Genomic DNA, 16454 nt, shown 5'->3' on the forward strand with positions numbered 1-16454 from the left:
CAACCTGGGCATACCAAGTCCCCTTATCCCAGAGCTAATGGTCTCTGGCTGCTGAGGAGCAATAATGAAACGTGGATCTCCAGAATGAGGTTAGAAGCAAACTAGAAATAGAACGCAATTACCTCCAAATTGTCTTGCCCGGAAAGAGCAGGGTACATCATGTACCTGTCCAGTACACAATGAAAATGGGTGCCCCTTTTTCAAAAATTATTAAGAATTTCAAGAAGGTGACAGCAGGGCATTAAATTATATGAGGGTCTTCCAAGCACAAGGCTCCGTGAGGCTGCACAGGCCTCATGCCCACGAAACCAGCCTTGTACCCAGACATGTCCTCCTTCAGAAGTGTGGCCCTCCTGGTGAGGCATCACCTCCAGCCAGATTCAGGTCTTTAAGCACATACCTGGTCGCCTAGGTGATGACCTCTACGAAATCCACAGAGATGTCTCATCAGTGGCCACTGAAATAGTACGGAGATGGAATTCAGAAGGCACAGGTCCTTATAATTAGGTTCTATGACCCTAGGCCAATCACAGAAGGCTTTTACACCCCAGTTTCCTCGTTTGGGTTGGTTTATAACTCGGAACTTCAGGCTACAGACTCCCAGGGGTTCATGGTTATTCTACGTGGTTGGAGAATTATTTATACAGGCAGACCTCAGAGATATTGCTGGTTCAGTTCCCAGACCACGGCAATAAAGCGAGTCACGCGAGTTTTTAGGTTTCCCAATGCACATAAAAAGTATGTTTACACTCTACTGTAGTCTACTAAGTGCACAAAAGCATTATGTGTAAAAAACAATGTACATACCTTAATTAAAAATACTCTATTGTTTAAAAATGCTAACCATCATGTGAGGTTTCTGCGAGCTGTAATCTTTTTGCTGATGGAGGATCTTACCTTCAATTTGTAAAAAAACAAAAAAACAAAAATGCAGTGTCTGTGAAGAGCAATAAAGTGAAATGCAATAAAATGAGGTATTTGGCATAAATACAGGCCTCCTAATTATTTGTCTCTCCCTCATATATATGACCATTTTAAAAGGAGGCAAATATGTTGCAATTAAAAAGAAATAAATTCATTGGAAAACATTATTGAATTTACAGTAGCTTTTTATCAACGATGTTATTTTTGCAATCAGTGGATTGAAAAAAAAAAGCACTATGGTACACTTCTGGAGGCTTCTGTACCACTGTCGTTATCTCACCATGGAGTGCAACAAACGGTACGGTTTTCAAACAGACGACTGTCTCTGTACCACCCCTTAACCAGGTGTTAATCTGGGGTCCCAATACAATTACAAACTTACAACTAATCTAGAACCTCACCTGTCTTGATTTCATTTATGTATTGAGTAACTATTTACTGAGCACCTATTATGTTCCAGGCCCTTTTCTCAGAGTTGGGGACACAGAAAACATAATAGACAAAAACCTCTGCCCTTCTAGAGATTATGTCCTTACGTAGGGAGAGACAGACATTAAACAAATAAGCAAATATATACCACAGAGGCTATGTGCTATGGAGGAAACTAAAACAGAGAGGGATATGGCTGAGCCACGAGTTTCTGCCAAGGCATCTAAAGCTTCAGTGAGTCTCTTCCCTTCCATGCCTCCCACCATCATTTTGCTGATTCTCCCTCTATCAGACTCCACAACTCCAGTTCAGCAACTTGTACTGTTTATCATCTGCCACTACTTGTAAGGTCTCTCTCTCTCTCTCTCTCTCTCTCTCTCTCTCTCTCTCTCTCTCTCTCTCGTTTATGGTGGTACACAAAGCAATAAAGTAACGCACACACTATTCATTTGATGAATACATCTATATTAGTTTTCTGTGGCTGCTGTAACAAATGACTATACAGTTGGTGGCTTAAAACAATGCAAATTTATTCTCTCACAGTTCTGGAGGCCAGAAGTCTGCAATCCGTTCCTCTGGGCAGAAGTCGAGGGCTGCGCTCCCTCTGGAGCCTCTAGGAGAGAATCTAGGCCTTGCCTCCTCCAGCTTCTGGTGGCTGCTGACATTCCTCGGCTTGAGGCCACATCACCCCAGTTTCTTCAAACCTCTCTGTGCTCCATCATCACATTGATTTCTCTGTGCCTGTCTCTGAAATGTCCTTCTGCCTTTATCTTATAAAGACACATCTGGACAATTCAGGATAATCTCCTCATCTCAAGAGCCTTCACTTAACCACATCTGCAAAGACTCTTTTTTTCCAAGTAAGGTAATATTTACAGGTTCCAGGAATGGACCTGATTACTTTGGGGCCATTATTCCGCCCACCAAACATCCGTAACAGCTTTCTCACTCTCCCCACCTTCCTGTGGTGTTTTCTCTTGGCTACTTGATGCTGAGGGTGGAGACTGGTGATTTGTGCTCATATGCAAACAAACATGCAAACGACCAAATGAACCTTCCTACTTGCCTTAAAGATATCCATCAACTGAAAGTGACATACACACCCTAGATTTCTTCTACCTCTACCACATCCACTGGGGAAGATCCTGGAAACCACTGCATGAAACTCAGAGTGAAATACTGACCACAAATTGAGCTTGGCCCTTGATCGTTTTCTTTGGAGGTAGAGAAAAGGAAGTGATATAAACATCCCCCACGCGTGGTTTTCTTTAGAGCAGAGTAGACGCTAAGTTATCACCCACCTGTAGTGTGTTCCTCTTTATTTGGCCATTGCCCGAACTGTCCACATGCCATGAACATCTGTGTTCCTGCCTTTTGTAGTGCAGCTGTAGATTTACCAACAGCCTGGTGCTGGCCCAGCAGTGCCTAACCACCATACTGTCAATCACCACCAAGGTTTACTTGGGTTAACTATGTTCCAAGCACTGGGCTCAACACATTACAGAGCTCCACCCATAATTTGGAACGAAGGTAAGTACAGCTGACCCTTGAACAACACATGTTTGAACTGCGAGGGTCCACTTATACATGGATTTATTTTTCAATACTGGAAATGCTTTTTCTCTCTCTTATGATTTTCTTTTTTAAAAATTAAATTTGTTGGGGTAACACTGGTTAACAACATTATATAAATTTCATATACATCAATGTATATAAATTTCATATACATTATATAAATTTCATGTACATCTTTATAATACCTCATCTGTGTACTCTGTTGTGTGCTCACCACCCAAAGTCTAGTCTCCTTTCGTCTCCTTATATTTGACCCCCTTTACCCTCTGTGTCCTCCCCCCATCTCCTTCCCCTCTGGTAACCACCATTCTGTTGTTTGTATCTATGAGGTTTTGTTTGTTGCTCTTTGTTTTATATCCGACATGAGTGATATCATAGGGTGCTTGTCCTTTTCCGTCTGACTTATTTCACTTAGCGTAATAATCTCAAGATCCATCCATGTTGTCGCAAATGGCAAAACTTCACCTTTTTTATGGCTGAGTAGTATTCCATTGTATATCTACACCACATCTTTTATATCCAATCATCTGTCGAAGGACAGTTGGATTGTTTCCATGTCTTGGCTAATGATCTTCTTAATAACATTTCTCTAGCTTACTAAGATATGTGTTAATTGACTATTTATGTTATTGGTAAAGCTTCTGTCAACCGTAGGCTATTAGTCAAGTTCCTGGGGAGTTAAAAGCTGTAAGTGTATTTTTGACAGTGCAGGAAGGTCAGTGCACCTAACCCCTGCATTGTTCAAGCGTCAACAGCAGTCTCATTCATTTCTAGGCCAAGGGTCAGCCACTAGAAAGTGTCAATAGTAAATATTTTAGGATTTGCAGGCCATATGGTCTCTGTCCTGTTGGGACTCCTCAACTCTGCCATTATTGTAGGATGAAAATAGCTATAGTCTACATGAAAATCATAGTCTATACAAATGGGCATGGCTGGGTTCCAATAAAGTTTTATTTACAAAATAAAGTTCTTGACCCGAAAGACAGATCCTGACTTATTCCCCTCCACAAAAAATTTAACCATTTCTATTGATTTAAGGACAACTTCAGATTTGCTTTCCATTATTACCTTTCCAAACTGGATTTCCTGACACAGAGACTATTTTTTTCACACCCACTAGGTTTATATAATTCTAATAAAACTTAATTTTTCAGAGATGCCTCTCGTCCCTATAATTCTCAATTTGTCTGCTTCTCTCTCCCTGTGTGAAATAACGGAATCATTTCATTTTTCCCCTGTGAGTTTATTCTGCTAAGCTTAAATAACCAGAAAACACTTAATTTTGCAAAGTTATAAGGTCTCTCTTGTAGCAGGGAGCCCCTATGGCTGTGTTTCAATGGTAAGTTCCAGGACCTGGACTGGTGATTTGTAAATCAGAAATGTACTGTGTGAAATGAGGCTACCTGGCACTTTATCAAAAACAGCCTTTCTGATTTACAAACCATGAGTCCAGGCCATGCGCTGGAAGCTAGGTCTGGTTTCTGTTTCTAAGGAGTTCACCGTCAAGTTGGTGATAATAGAAAATAACAGGCAATTATAACATAATTATATTTCCATGACATGTATGGATAGAACTATGTTACATACTTATATCATAATTAATTATATTATATAATGATAAATCATAACATATGATATATATAATTATAACAACTGCTAATGTGTGTTCTGGGAGCACAGAGACTTCCCTGACACCCCAAAATAAGTGATGGCTCATCTGTGACCTGACGGATGAGATGGAGATAGCCAGACAGTGAGAATGAGTCCAGGAGAATATTCTAGAAAGAGCGAACAGAATTTGCAAAGACTTGGAGGTGAGTTAGGGGGTGACCCATCACCTGAGTATCCTGGAAATTAGAAGGCAAAGGTGATTGGCAGACGTGCACTAGATCATGTCGCATCTTCGCGGATCTATTTGGGGGATGCTTACATCTAGCTGGCGAAGGATAACTTTAAGCAGAGAAGTGACATGGTAAGATATATAAATGCTAAAGTACCAACCAAAAGAGAATTAAGATAAAGCCGTCATGTGTTTCTTTAAGGTGAGTTTAGAAGTCGTCAGGTCTCTCTGGACCATTTCTGACCTGCAACACCCATGATGTACTTCTAAGAGTCACTTGGAGCTAAAAATCAAAGGGCCCAATTTGTTCATGATATTGTGAAGCTCTAGGAATATCAGAAGCTGGTAATGTTCTGAGATGGGCAGGGGTAACCCGGAAAGTTTAAAAAATAAGGAAAAAGCTGTCAGAATCCCACCCTTGAATAAAATAAGGTCTTGTATGCCTATAAGTAAAAAGACGAGACACAGGAAACCCAGAATTTAGATGGTCACGCTACGTATCAAGTGGTCTAATTCCTGAAATACACAGCTACTCATTCAGAACACAGGTCATTAAGGCCCTCGATCAAAATAATGGGGGAAGTTTCTGAAATTTTCTGATCAAAGTGTTTCTCAAAACAGCTTCTTTCAACTCTCATTTCACTTGGAGTGCTTTCCTGGACATCCCAAAGGCCCTTCTTGGGTTTCCAGATGGAATTATCACCTAGAGCATAAGTCAACTACTCCTTGAGTTTTACTTCTTTGTACTTCACCACACTGTTTGCCAATGAAAGTGCACTTAAACAAATTCCACCTGCACAGCACTGCTCACTGGGCACTGGACGTGCATAATAAATACTTGCGGACTTAAACCCTGAGTAGAAGGAATAGCACTAAATAAAACATATTCGCCATTAAGAGCTGGTTCCTCTGATGGAAAAAACTATGTCTGTGTAAGAGCTGCAATTCTTTTTGGTAACCATTTTCTGGAATGGCTTTTTATACACTCGGAGTTGCAGAGCTGTCAGCCAACAGAGGAATGTCGGAGTTACAGCCTCTTACTTGTCAGCTCTGATTCCGCAGAAGCCTTTTTCTTCCGGTTGTAGCAGCCAAAGTATAGCTCAAGAGAAAAACATAATTATATTCCAAAAGGCCAGGGATAGCTGTTGAAAATACCCTAACTCTGAACAAAACAACAAGAGATAAATGATGGTTACCCATGATGCATAGCTAATCCAAAATATTTCTGAGATTATTATAAACAAGTGTATATATACATATATGTGTGTATATATGTATGTGTGTGTATATATATATATATATATACACATATATATATACATATATATATATATGTGTGTATATATATATATATATACATATATATATATGGTCTTCTGTTTTACAGTTTAAAAATATTAGTTAAATATTAGTCAGGCTGATTGACAGGTACAGACAAATCTATCATATTTCCATAAGTATGATGAATAATGTTGTGTCCTTCTAGCACATATACATACCTACACTCCCATACCTACAGTCACACAGGTAGCCCTCCTATTTCCTCTGGTAGGCTCCCAGTTAAAGAGCAGTGAATTTATCCATGCACGTTTGTGTACGCAAGGATCTTAGCAAAATTCTTGCTGACTTATTGCATTGTGGGTAAAGTATCATGTTGTAATTTTGCCTCAGTTCTCTAGTGGTTAGAGTTCAAACAGTTTCATGTATCCAGAGCACCCAAAAAAACAAAAACAGGAGGTGACAGCTCTGAGGAATGAGATTCGCCACTCTTCTGACTTAGTGGGTGAATAAAATGTAGATTTCTGAGCTAGCATCTTTTCATTGGCTGAACTTGAGAAGCTTCATTTCTTTCTGGGTTGCCCTGGCCAGCAGACAGCGAATTTCATGGGGAGAGGGCAGTGGTGGTGAAAGGTCATAGCTGACAACAGGAAGTGAATAGCAAACACTAGACCAGAAAGCTTCTAAGCCTGGGGCCACTCGTCGAGGAAACTCGCAGCCCTACAGAACTCCAATAGCCATTTGGAATATCAGAGTATTTTAGCACAACATATAATTCATGCTTCTGGGTCAGGATGTTATTACTGAATGTTTCTTCTTAGGAATAGATATGCAACTTCAGTCAGGCACACTACCGAAAGGAAGGGAGTCAAAGGAACCGGTGAAAACAAGTACAAAATTCGTAAGACACACATCACACTAGAAAGGTAAAAAAAAAAAAAAGGAAGTCTGCTGAACGCTGGGGGAAGATTTCTGAGGAGAGTTCTGGTCAACTCAGCTGTGAGTCCTAAGCCCCTGAATCCTGCACTAACGGAGGGGCCTTTGAGTGATGTCCACGCAACCTGAGCAATCTCCAGGTGAGGTCCTACTGCTGTGGGCCCGCAGGATGAGATTAGTAGGCTGCATCTGGGAAGAGACAACATATACCTGGAACCCAGGGCCCCACAGGTAAATGTTACCTGTGGACCAGAAGTGGATCACACTGCAAGGGGGGCTGTCTCGGAGTTTTTCAAATTCAGGTCTTCAGGACCATCTGGAAGGTTAAGGAAACTTGGAAAAGAGAGTTCTTTCTGAAGGGGATGGTGGGAAAGCAGGGTTTCAGGGGGACGTGGCTGCTGGGGCACAGGTACCTTGCAAAGGGGGACCTTTGACCATTGTCCCTGATTGGCCCAGAGTGTTGATGGCCCCCTTCTGGACTGTTGGCCTGGTAAAATCATGACTAGTCCTCTGATCCCACCCATTCACTCTCACTTTCACTGTCTGGTTTGGAAGATGAGTTATGTGGTCACCCAAGTCATGATAACTGCACAATAAGGGGCATCCAGTGGGACAACCTCCTAAGAACCCACAATGCACCTGTAGGCCCAACGAGTGTGAAGCCTTCTTAGTATAATACCGGTCAAGTTAAGGGCTCTGCCCTCTCTCTGCATCCCTGCCCTGTGGGCAGGGGGCTGGGGAACAAGAGTAGAGCAAGGGAGAAGCTGATCACAAGTCTGCCAGGCACTTGGCAACCTCTCTGTCAGCCAAGCTGCAGGGGAGAGACTTAACTCTCTATCAACTTTGGATTTTCTACTATAATTCAGGACCAGGAATTCTAGTGATTCAAACAAGACTGTGTTTTGAGATTGAAATTGCAGGTAGGGCTTTCTATTAGCTGCAAGTGGCTAGAAGAGCCAGGGGACATGACAGAAGTTTTATCCCAGGAGCAGGAGAAAAACTTCCCCACCCGAAAGGATTGCAACTGGGCAGTGGCACGTCGGTTGCCTCTGTGAGCTGTGCTCACTTCCGGCACAATTCAGGCACATCTACGCTGGGTACCCTCTGGGCAGAACCTCCTGATTCGCTGCCCACAGCTACTTTCTTCCCCTTCTCCTCACTTGCCAGCAGGACCCTGAGTTGGTTTTGGGCATCAACGTGCCCAGATCCAGGTAATGAATCAAAAGTGGTTGAAGCTAGTTATGCCTTCCTGTTCCCTTTTGTCAGTGACTGGTCTACAGGAGGATCCGGGACCTGTACGAGCCAATGAGATATGATGGGAAGTCTGCTGGGGAGAGGTTTTCTCCTGTGAAGGAAGGAATGGAGGAGAGTCCCTTTTTGCTATCACTTCCCTTGCCCTCTGCTTTGGACATTGTCATGTGATGCCGTGATGGAACAGGGATCTTATTGTGCACCTGCTGAGCGCCTCGAGAGGGAAGGCCACGTGGTGTGGCCAGTAGAGGTGAAATAAAAAGAGGCTGGGTCCGTGAAGAAGCCATTGGCCCCAACCCATCGTGAATCCACCTACCTGGGCCTTTCTGTTAAGGAAACAATAAATGTCCTAAGGGTTGGAATCTGTTCACTGGATGCTGTTACCTACAAAGAATTGTTACCTTTAAACACTAAGGAAATACATATTGAACTACATATCCTTTGCAAAGCTTGCGTCTTTTAAAACACAATAGAAGTGATACAGGGAGAATCCTAAAGGGGATTACTTTCTCCCAGGAATGGGGTGCTTATATTCCTTACCAAGGTCTTATACTTAAGTCCAATACATTACAGCACAAACAACCTATGAAAGCAAAGAGGCAGCCATGAGCCGTTAGCACGACCTACTCAGTAGACAAGGGCCTCTACTCTACGATAAAATTTACACGCAGCCTGAGAGCACACCACAGTGTTACATATACATTTTCAAATTTCGAGGTAATACAAACATCGAAATTTAGTCTAGTTCCAACAAATTTAAACATCAAATTTCTACCTGACAATTTTGTCTAAGCCGATGCTAATACCCACCCAAGTCTTGACCTCAAAGTGTTAGTGCTCTGGAGTTCCAGCACACACTGTAGGCAACTGAACCCTGAAATAGGGGTACGTGTGCCCCCGCATGTGTGTGTGTGTGTGCAAGCGTGCGTGTGTAACTCATGCTTTTTTTCACAACGTGTAAGATGGCTGACCCATGCTGTCGGTTGTCAAAGGTCATCAATTTCTCAACTTATAATGGAGACTTTGTGGGGGGGGGTATAAGGTATCAAAGCAAAAACCAAACCAAATCAAAAAGACACAAAACAAAACAACCTCTCAGTCTAGCTCCAGCCACCCCTCACTGTGGGTTTCAAAAGGGATCAGAAATGTTTATAAAACATTTCACTCTTTTTGTTTAATCACCTGATTGGGTTTGGTTCTAAAAAGACCGATATCTCCTTTCACTTCTTTGGCTCAATGCATTGCTATTTCAGATAAGTCTCTGCCAACTACTAAACTCCTAAGGCAAAAAGTAGGCTCATGTTACAATTCTAAAATTTTCTGAAGTTGTCTGACTATGTTTAGCCAAATATTATTACTCTTGCAAAATACTAAACAAGACACTTGTGACCCATATATGCAAGATTCAATAAACCCTTGATAACAGTCAAATCTGCTGAAGACTGTGACCAAATCCATTTCCATTTTCTCTCGAGCAACAGCCAGCTCCATTCCTCGGCCTCCCTTTAGTTTGGTGTGGCTGTGTGCCTGAGTTCCAGCTAATGAAATATGAGAAGAGATAATGTGCTACTTCCAAGACTGGACCGTAGAAACTTCTCAACATGATTCTCTGGCTCAGTCAGCCAGCTGAGTGGAAAAGTCTCCTAGGATGTATATCACTGGGTCTCTAACTTTTGGTCTCAGAAGACCTTTTTACTCTTCACATTTATTTAGGGCCCCTGAAAGCTTTTGTTTCTATGGGTTACATCTATTGAAACACGCCAAGGAAATTGTAAAGTCTTTATTCATTAAAAACTAAAAATATAAACACTATCAGCCCTGAGTGTTAATATAAATAATTTGATTTTATGAAGATTAACCATGTTGACAAAAATGGCATTATTCCACATTGTTGGAACTCTATGTCTAACTTAATAGAAGACAGATTCTCACACGGGCTTCTATATTCTACCTGGTATGTTGTTTTGGTCGAAGAACACGAAAAAACTCCAGACCTTCACAGACGAACAGCTGGGAAAGGGGGAATCTTGTGGAAACAGTCTGAAACGATCGCAGGGTTTTAGGATCACGTTTTGAGACCCTGTGAGTTAGAGAAAGACAGAACCACGGGACATGAGGAGTCTCAGTTCCTAAATGACCACATGGAAGGCTGCCCAACTGGACATACTCCCATTGAATCACGATGTGAGTGAGAAATGACTGTGATTGCATTGAGCCACTAAGACTTGGGGATTTATGTGTTACAGCAGCTAGCGTTATTATTATTATTATTATTATTATTATTATTATTACTTTTTTTTTTGGATCCTCATAACAATCCTATGAGATAGTTGCTTTTATAATCTCCATTTTAGAGGTGAAGAAATAGGGACAGAGAGGTGAAGTGAACTATCCAAAGTCACACAGCTCCATATTTCTAGCTCCATATTTCTTATTCTCAGTCACTTCACCATACTGCCTACTAACCTCACCTATTTCCAGCACCATCTTACACCTTATAATCCAGACAAACAACACAGACAGAAGTGAAAAATATGTACTTGCATTCATGACTTGCTTGCTTGAAACAGATACATGGGTAGCAGCTAGTTTGCATTCTCCAGCAAAGATGAGAGTTGGTAGGGAACACAAAGGAGGAAAGGAGTTACTGAAGACACTAGAAGGGAGGTGTTACAATGGTCAGGGGCTGTGGTAGGCAGATTTCTAGATGGTCTCAGGAACTTGCCACCCGGTGTTATGTCCCTGATTATGTTACGTGGCATTAAGTTGCATGTCTCTGTTCTATGCTAAAAAGGGATTTTGCAGATGTAATTAAGGGCACTAATCAATTAACGTTAAGACAGAGAAATTATCTGGGTGGATAATCATGAGCGCTTTAAAAGCAGAGATGTTTTCTCTAGCTGGCAGCGGAAAGAGAAGTCAGAAAGATTTGAAATGTGCCAAGGACTGGATGCTTCACTGATGGATTTGAGGATGTAAGCGCATTGCAAGAAGGAATACGATGGCCTCCAGGAACAAAGACCAGACCTCACCTGACTACCAGCAAGGGAATGAGAACCTTAAACCTACAACTGCAAGGAACTGAATTCAGCGAACAACTTGAATGAGGTTAGAAGTGAACTCTTCCCCAGGGCCTCCCAATAAGAACCCGGCCTGCCCACACCTCTTTTGGGTCTTGCGATACTAAGAGTAGGGACCGTAGCTGAGACCACCAGGACTTCTGATCTACAAAATTATGAGTCAGTAGATGAGTGTTTTTTTAAGCTGCTAATGTTATGGTAATTTGTTGCACAGCAATACAAAAGTAAGAGAAGGTAACTCGAGAGAGATTGTATCTGTCCCAGGGATTTGCGTAAGCAAGAATGCCTTTGCTATTATGTCCCTATTCCTGGTGACCAGTGACAGAGAACCCAAATGTCCAGCAAGTTTTCCTACACAAATAAAAATAAATAAATGAAAGGAACCCAAACCATACATTTCCATATAAATATTTTCAATTGATTACCAGCAACGTCAAAACTAGTAACCCATAATAGTATCTCATTACAAGCCACAGAAAAGCTAAGGAATTTATTAGGGCAACATTTTTTATGTAAAAACCTAAGGGTCCTATAATCCATGGATCTCTCTCACAGTCCACTCTTAAAAAAAAGTCTTAGAAAATTCCAGAAGTAAACACCACACTCACACACAGACCCTATAAAATGTGAGCAGTAGCGTCTAAGGGCTTTTATTTTTCACCTTAGTACAAACTAATGCTTTTTTCAAGGAAGACATATATATGTATTTGAAAGCAAACTATATGGATATGATTATTTCTTTATTTTCACATCTTCCTCTTTCTTAAAAAAAAAATAGCCTCCATACAATAAGAAGAAGAAAAAATAAGATTAAATGAGGGGAAGAGTTAAAACGCTCACCAATTATCACTAGGTCCTACACGTCGCAAGAGACAGGTCTGAGACCCCTACAGGCTAAAGAAGATTCTTCGACCGCATAAGATAAAAGGAAACCAACCAATCTCTGAGAAGAAGAATTTTCCTAGTTCTTCCTGAGAAATCTCTTTCAGTCACTCAGTAGAGGCTCGGGTCTGCTACAGTAACAAAACATCCCAATACCTCAGTTACTTGTATCAACCAAGAATATTTCTCACTCAAGCTGTCCATCCTCTATTGTTTGGCTGGGGACTCTCTGCTCCATGTCTCTTCCTTCTGGGACTCAGGCTGGCAGCAGCCACCATCTTGGATGTTGCTGGTTCCCGTAGCAGCAGGAATAGAGAGTCTGGAGGTTCTTGAAGCAGCAGATCATGTCATGGCTAGGAAATTATGTACATCATTTCCTGTCATAGGTCACTGTCCCCACCCAACTGCAAAGGGGCCAAGTTGTATAGCCAACATTGTCTGAAACGGCCACAAACAACTAATGTCTTGTGAAGAACACTGATTCCCATAGAAGTCATTCATTATAAACCGTGCGACACAGAGCACCCCACCACTAATAGTGGGTGAGTGTCCCATGACCATTTCTTATAAAATCTCTCAATAAAGGTGGAAAGCATAATCAGGTAAATTCCATACTAGGAGGGGCAGTATGAGAAGGCCCAGGATGCAGCTTTGTCAGTCTTGGTTAATGTAAAATAAAATCCTCTGGGAACAGGCCTCCAGGGGCCAGGGAGGTAAAGCAGATGAGGGAAGCTGGCTGGCTGACCAAACTGTGTTAAACTGGAAAGCGTCTGCCCCATCTGACAGGGGAGGGGCTACTAACTTTCAGTAGATTTATTACCTTGGACAACTAAATATTCTGATTTTTTTTTTTTTTTATTAAAGAAACTGGAAATCAGCTTTGTTTGTAAAATCTCCAGAATTAAAATGTTTTAAAACAATGTACAAACCAGTCAGAACATGTTTGGCAGCCAGATGTGGTCTGTGGATTGCCAATTCATGGAGAAATTCTATTTCGCTCACTCCTTATAGTGACCGGTTGTGACAATCAATTGAGTAGAAGGGAGTGTTGATGTCCCTGTGAGGGCCACCGAAAGTGAGGTCTCACATAGCCATGACAGGGAAAATGAATGGCAGATGCCACCTCATTGGTGGCCCTCCATGCTGAAAGGACTGCTGAAGACGTCCTGGTCCTACAGAAACCAAACACCTACCCAGAAAACTCTAGGGAGGGAGCCTCTCAGCTCCACTAGCCTAGGGGCCCTGCCTGCATTTATCACTGTGTCCCCAGAACCTTGAAGGAAGTCCCGCAAATGGAAGGTGCTCAATAAACACGTTAAAGGAATGTGGGAGGTTGCATGGGACTAATTTAAAACCTATTTCTGCAGAAGGAGAACATGTATAATGGACTTTTTTTTTTCCTGCCCAGGGACTCCCCTCAAAATAATCACTTCTTTAGGACACTTTGCATAACTCTAAATTGGTCTACTCTGAACAGAACCTTCAGTGCTAAAGCATGGAACTATAACCCCATGGCACTTTTTCTTTTTTTCCTATAAAAACAGTTTCTACAGTAGCAAATCTGGCAGTTTCATGTTGTCCCCAAGGAGTCCAGCATGAGTGGGAGGCAACAGAATGGCCCTTCTCATGCAGCTGCACGTGGTAAGGATGTGGCACTGAGAGGTGGCCAGTTAGGAGAGATGTGGTGGGTGAGCCAAGAAGCAGGTAGCTGCAAATGGGGTGTGGACCACAAACCAGTGAGTGGATGGGAGATGGGGTGTCTCACTGGATGCTGGCACAGATAGATGACAATGCCTGAGGTCCCATGAAAAGGAGAAGCAACCCCAGGAAGAAAAGGGGAGAGGGAATCCTTGAATGACAGAGACTAAGGTATCTTTATTAGACAGAATGGAAACTTGAGATGGAAATTAAGTTCAGTTAAACAAAAGACAGACTGATGAATTTTCTCCTCCAGTCTGTAGCCTGAGATTTCATACTCCCTGTAAGATTGATGCAGGTCATGTTCCCTGGGAAGCAGACTCCGAGGTGAACATAAGGTGCAGGGAATTTTTTGGGGAGCACTCTCAGGATCAACATCTGTGGAGAAGGAAAAGAAACAGGACGGGACAGGGGAGACACTCACTGCTGTGCTGAAGCCTCACAAAAGGCCTCGGCTGACCTAGCAGGTTCTGAAGGAGGGCTGGTCCTTCAGAGTTGTCCCAAATTGGGGCAAGGAGCTGAGCTTCTATACTTAGTCATTGGATGGAGGTGACCCCGAGGAGGAAAGTGGGGATTTGGGCAAAGCTCCTTTCTTCAGCAGAGGGCTTCTGCAGCAGCACACCCACAGCTGGGGAAGGCGCCCTTAATCCTGATGGGGCACATGAGTGGTGCAATACAGCACCCACCAAGTATCAGGTGACAGTTTGTACAGTGTGCCCATCCCTGCGTTGGTACACAATAAGCATGAAATAAATGCCAGCATCATTGCCACCTCCTCTCTGCTCTGTGTGCTAAAGTCCTATGATTCTGGGAACTTAAGACATTCGCGTGGTGCTCCTATTTCATTGACAAGATCTTTTCCGTAACACTTTACGTAATCCTCTGAGAGCGGTGGCCTTGTATAGACAGGCCAAAGTCAAGGACATGGATGGCCTGCAGCTGACTGAAGAAGGAAGTAGGATTAACAGGGCAAATAAGTGAGAAGGAACCATAACTGTAAGTTACAAAGCCGACCACTGAACATGAAGCCTTTCTTTTATTTTTCATTTCCTTTGGTCCCACTTTTCCCAAAGTGTATTCTCAGAACACCAGCCTTGAGAGATGCTCAGAATCAAAAGGGTTCTCTGGGCAAATAAGGGTGGGAAGCACTTGTACGCTCATCCAATTGGAGCTCCCCGGCCCCCACGACTCTATGAGAAGACCTACACAGAAGACACCTACTCATCTTTGTAAACTACAAATTCATTCGACCACAGGTAATAGCCTTTACATCTCATGGAAACACAACATGATTCCAAAGGGTTTATATGTGTAATCCAGGCAGTTTACTAATGTGTTTGGTTTTTCTAAGTCAACATTCCGTTTTGAAAACACCAGTAACTCTGTGAAGTATCCTACCCCTCTCAGTATTTTTTTTTTTTTTTAATCTGTGGAGGAAAATGTCAACTGAGGCTATTTCTCTAGCAATGAAGTGTCAGTTACATGATAGCAACAGCCAGAGAGCACAGGCCATCTATTAGACACGGAAACGACTTTCAAATTTGACCTTAACCACATGGGAAATACCACTCAGTTAGAGGATTCATTTTTTTTTGCTAAGGTTCTGGAACTACCTTCTAAACTAGCAGTATGTCAGTGGCTGGAATTTATAGCATACCGGGTAGGTGCCAGCTGCTGCACCTGAATGTACTTCACAGACATGGTGTCACTTAAGGGGACGCTCAGGCTGGGGGCCATGTTGACAGAAGGGGCAGAGCTGACCTGCGTAGTGAGGTCCTTTTTCATCCGTGGGCATCACTACTTCATCCCCAATCTTCACCGTGTACCATTCTTTTAAAAATGATCAGTGACCACAGGGAAAGGGCTAACATCATGCTTCAAAATAAAACAAACGTATCCCCAAAGGGAAAGCCTCTCAAAAAATCTTCCCTGGGACACTAATACAAATAGAACATGAACTCTGACCTTTAATACTTGCTGATTTAAACAAAATTGAGTATAGATAGTTCAAAGGAGAACTCTGCACACTTTTCTATCACAGTTTGGCATTTTATGTCTGTAGGTGCCATAAAAATATACTCCAGTCTGTCTCCATGTTAACAGTCACCAAACGTTTGAAAGTTCTGTGTTCTGCTTGTCTGACCGTGCTTTAGTTGAAAAGGCTTTCCGCTTTCCCTAAGTCCTTTAGGTTTTCCCTTCAAATAGAAAAGATTAGAACCCTGGCCATTTTTTAAATGGCTGTTTTAACGTGGCCATGGCAATGGTGAGAGGTGCCCACGTATGAACCATGGGCCAGAAGTTGGACTCACCCATTCTAATTACCCTTCACCTTCCTGGTGTGGTTCAGATGTACAAGCATGGACCCACCTTCACAGGCGTTTGCATACATTCTACCCATAGACATTTCTGAGCACTTCTCTCCGTGGCTTTCTCCTCAAACAGCTATTTATTTTATTTCCAGCCCACCTTCTAGGAACTAGAATGTTCTTACCACAATACATCACTGGATGACCCTCCACTCTGGAGATGAGGAAATAAAGCTGGAGAAGGCGTGGTCACTA

The 16454-nt window shown here is 42.4% G+C and overlaps 1 protein-coding gene across 2 annotated transcripts in view; it reads right to left on the reverse strand.

Annotated features, from left to right (window-relative positions):
• The window catches only part of CHN2 (chimerin 2), a 268716-nt gene that overhangs the window by 60110 nt on the left and 192152 nt on the right, over window positions 1-16454 (reverse strand). Inside the window, exon 7 of one of the 2 annotated variants that reach the window (XM_019726170.3) lies at window positions 401-457. The exons of the other annotated variant lie outside the window; for it this stretch is intronic. Within the exon in view, the coding sequence (XP_019581729.2) occupies window positions 401-457 (57 nt within the window). The remainder of the gene's footprint in view (window positions 1-400; window positions 458-16454) is intronic. 2 annotated transcript variants of the gene reach the window in all.

Source organism: Rhinolophus sinicus, chromosome 4, assembly GCF_057876585.1.
Source record: "Rhinolophus sinicus isolate RSI-liver-muscle chromosome 4, RSI-T2T, whole genome shotgun sequence".
Lineage (NCBI taxonomy): Eukaryota > Metazoa > Chordata > Mammalia > Chiroptera > Rhinolophidae > Rhinolophus > Rhinolophus sinicus.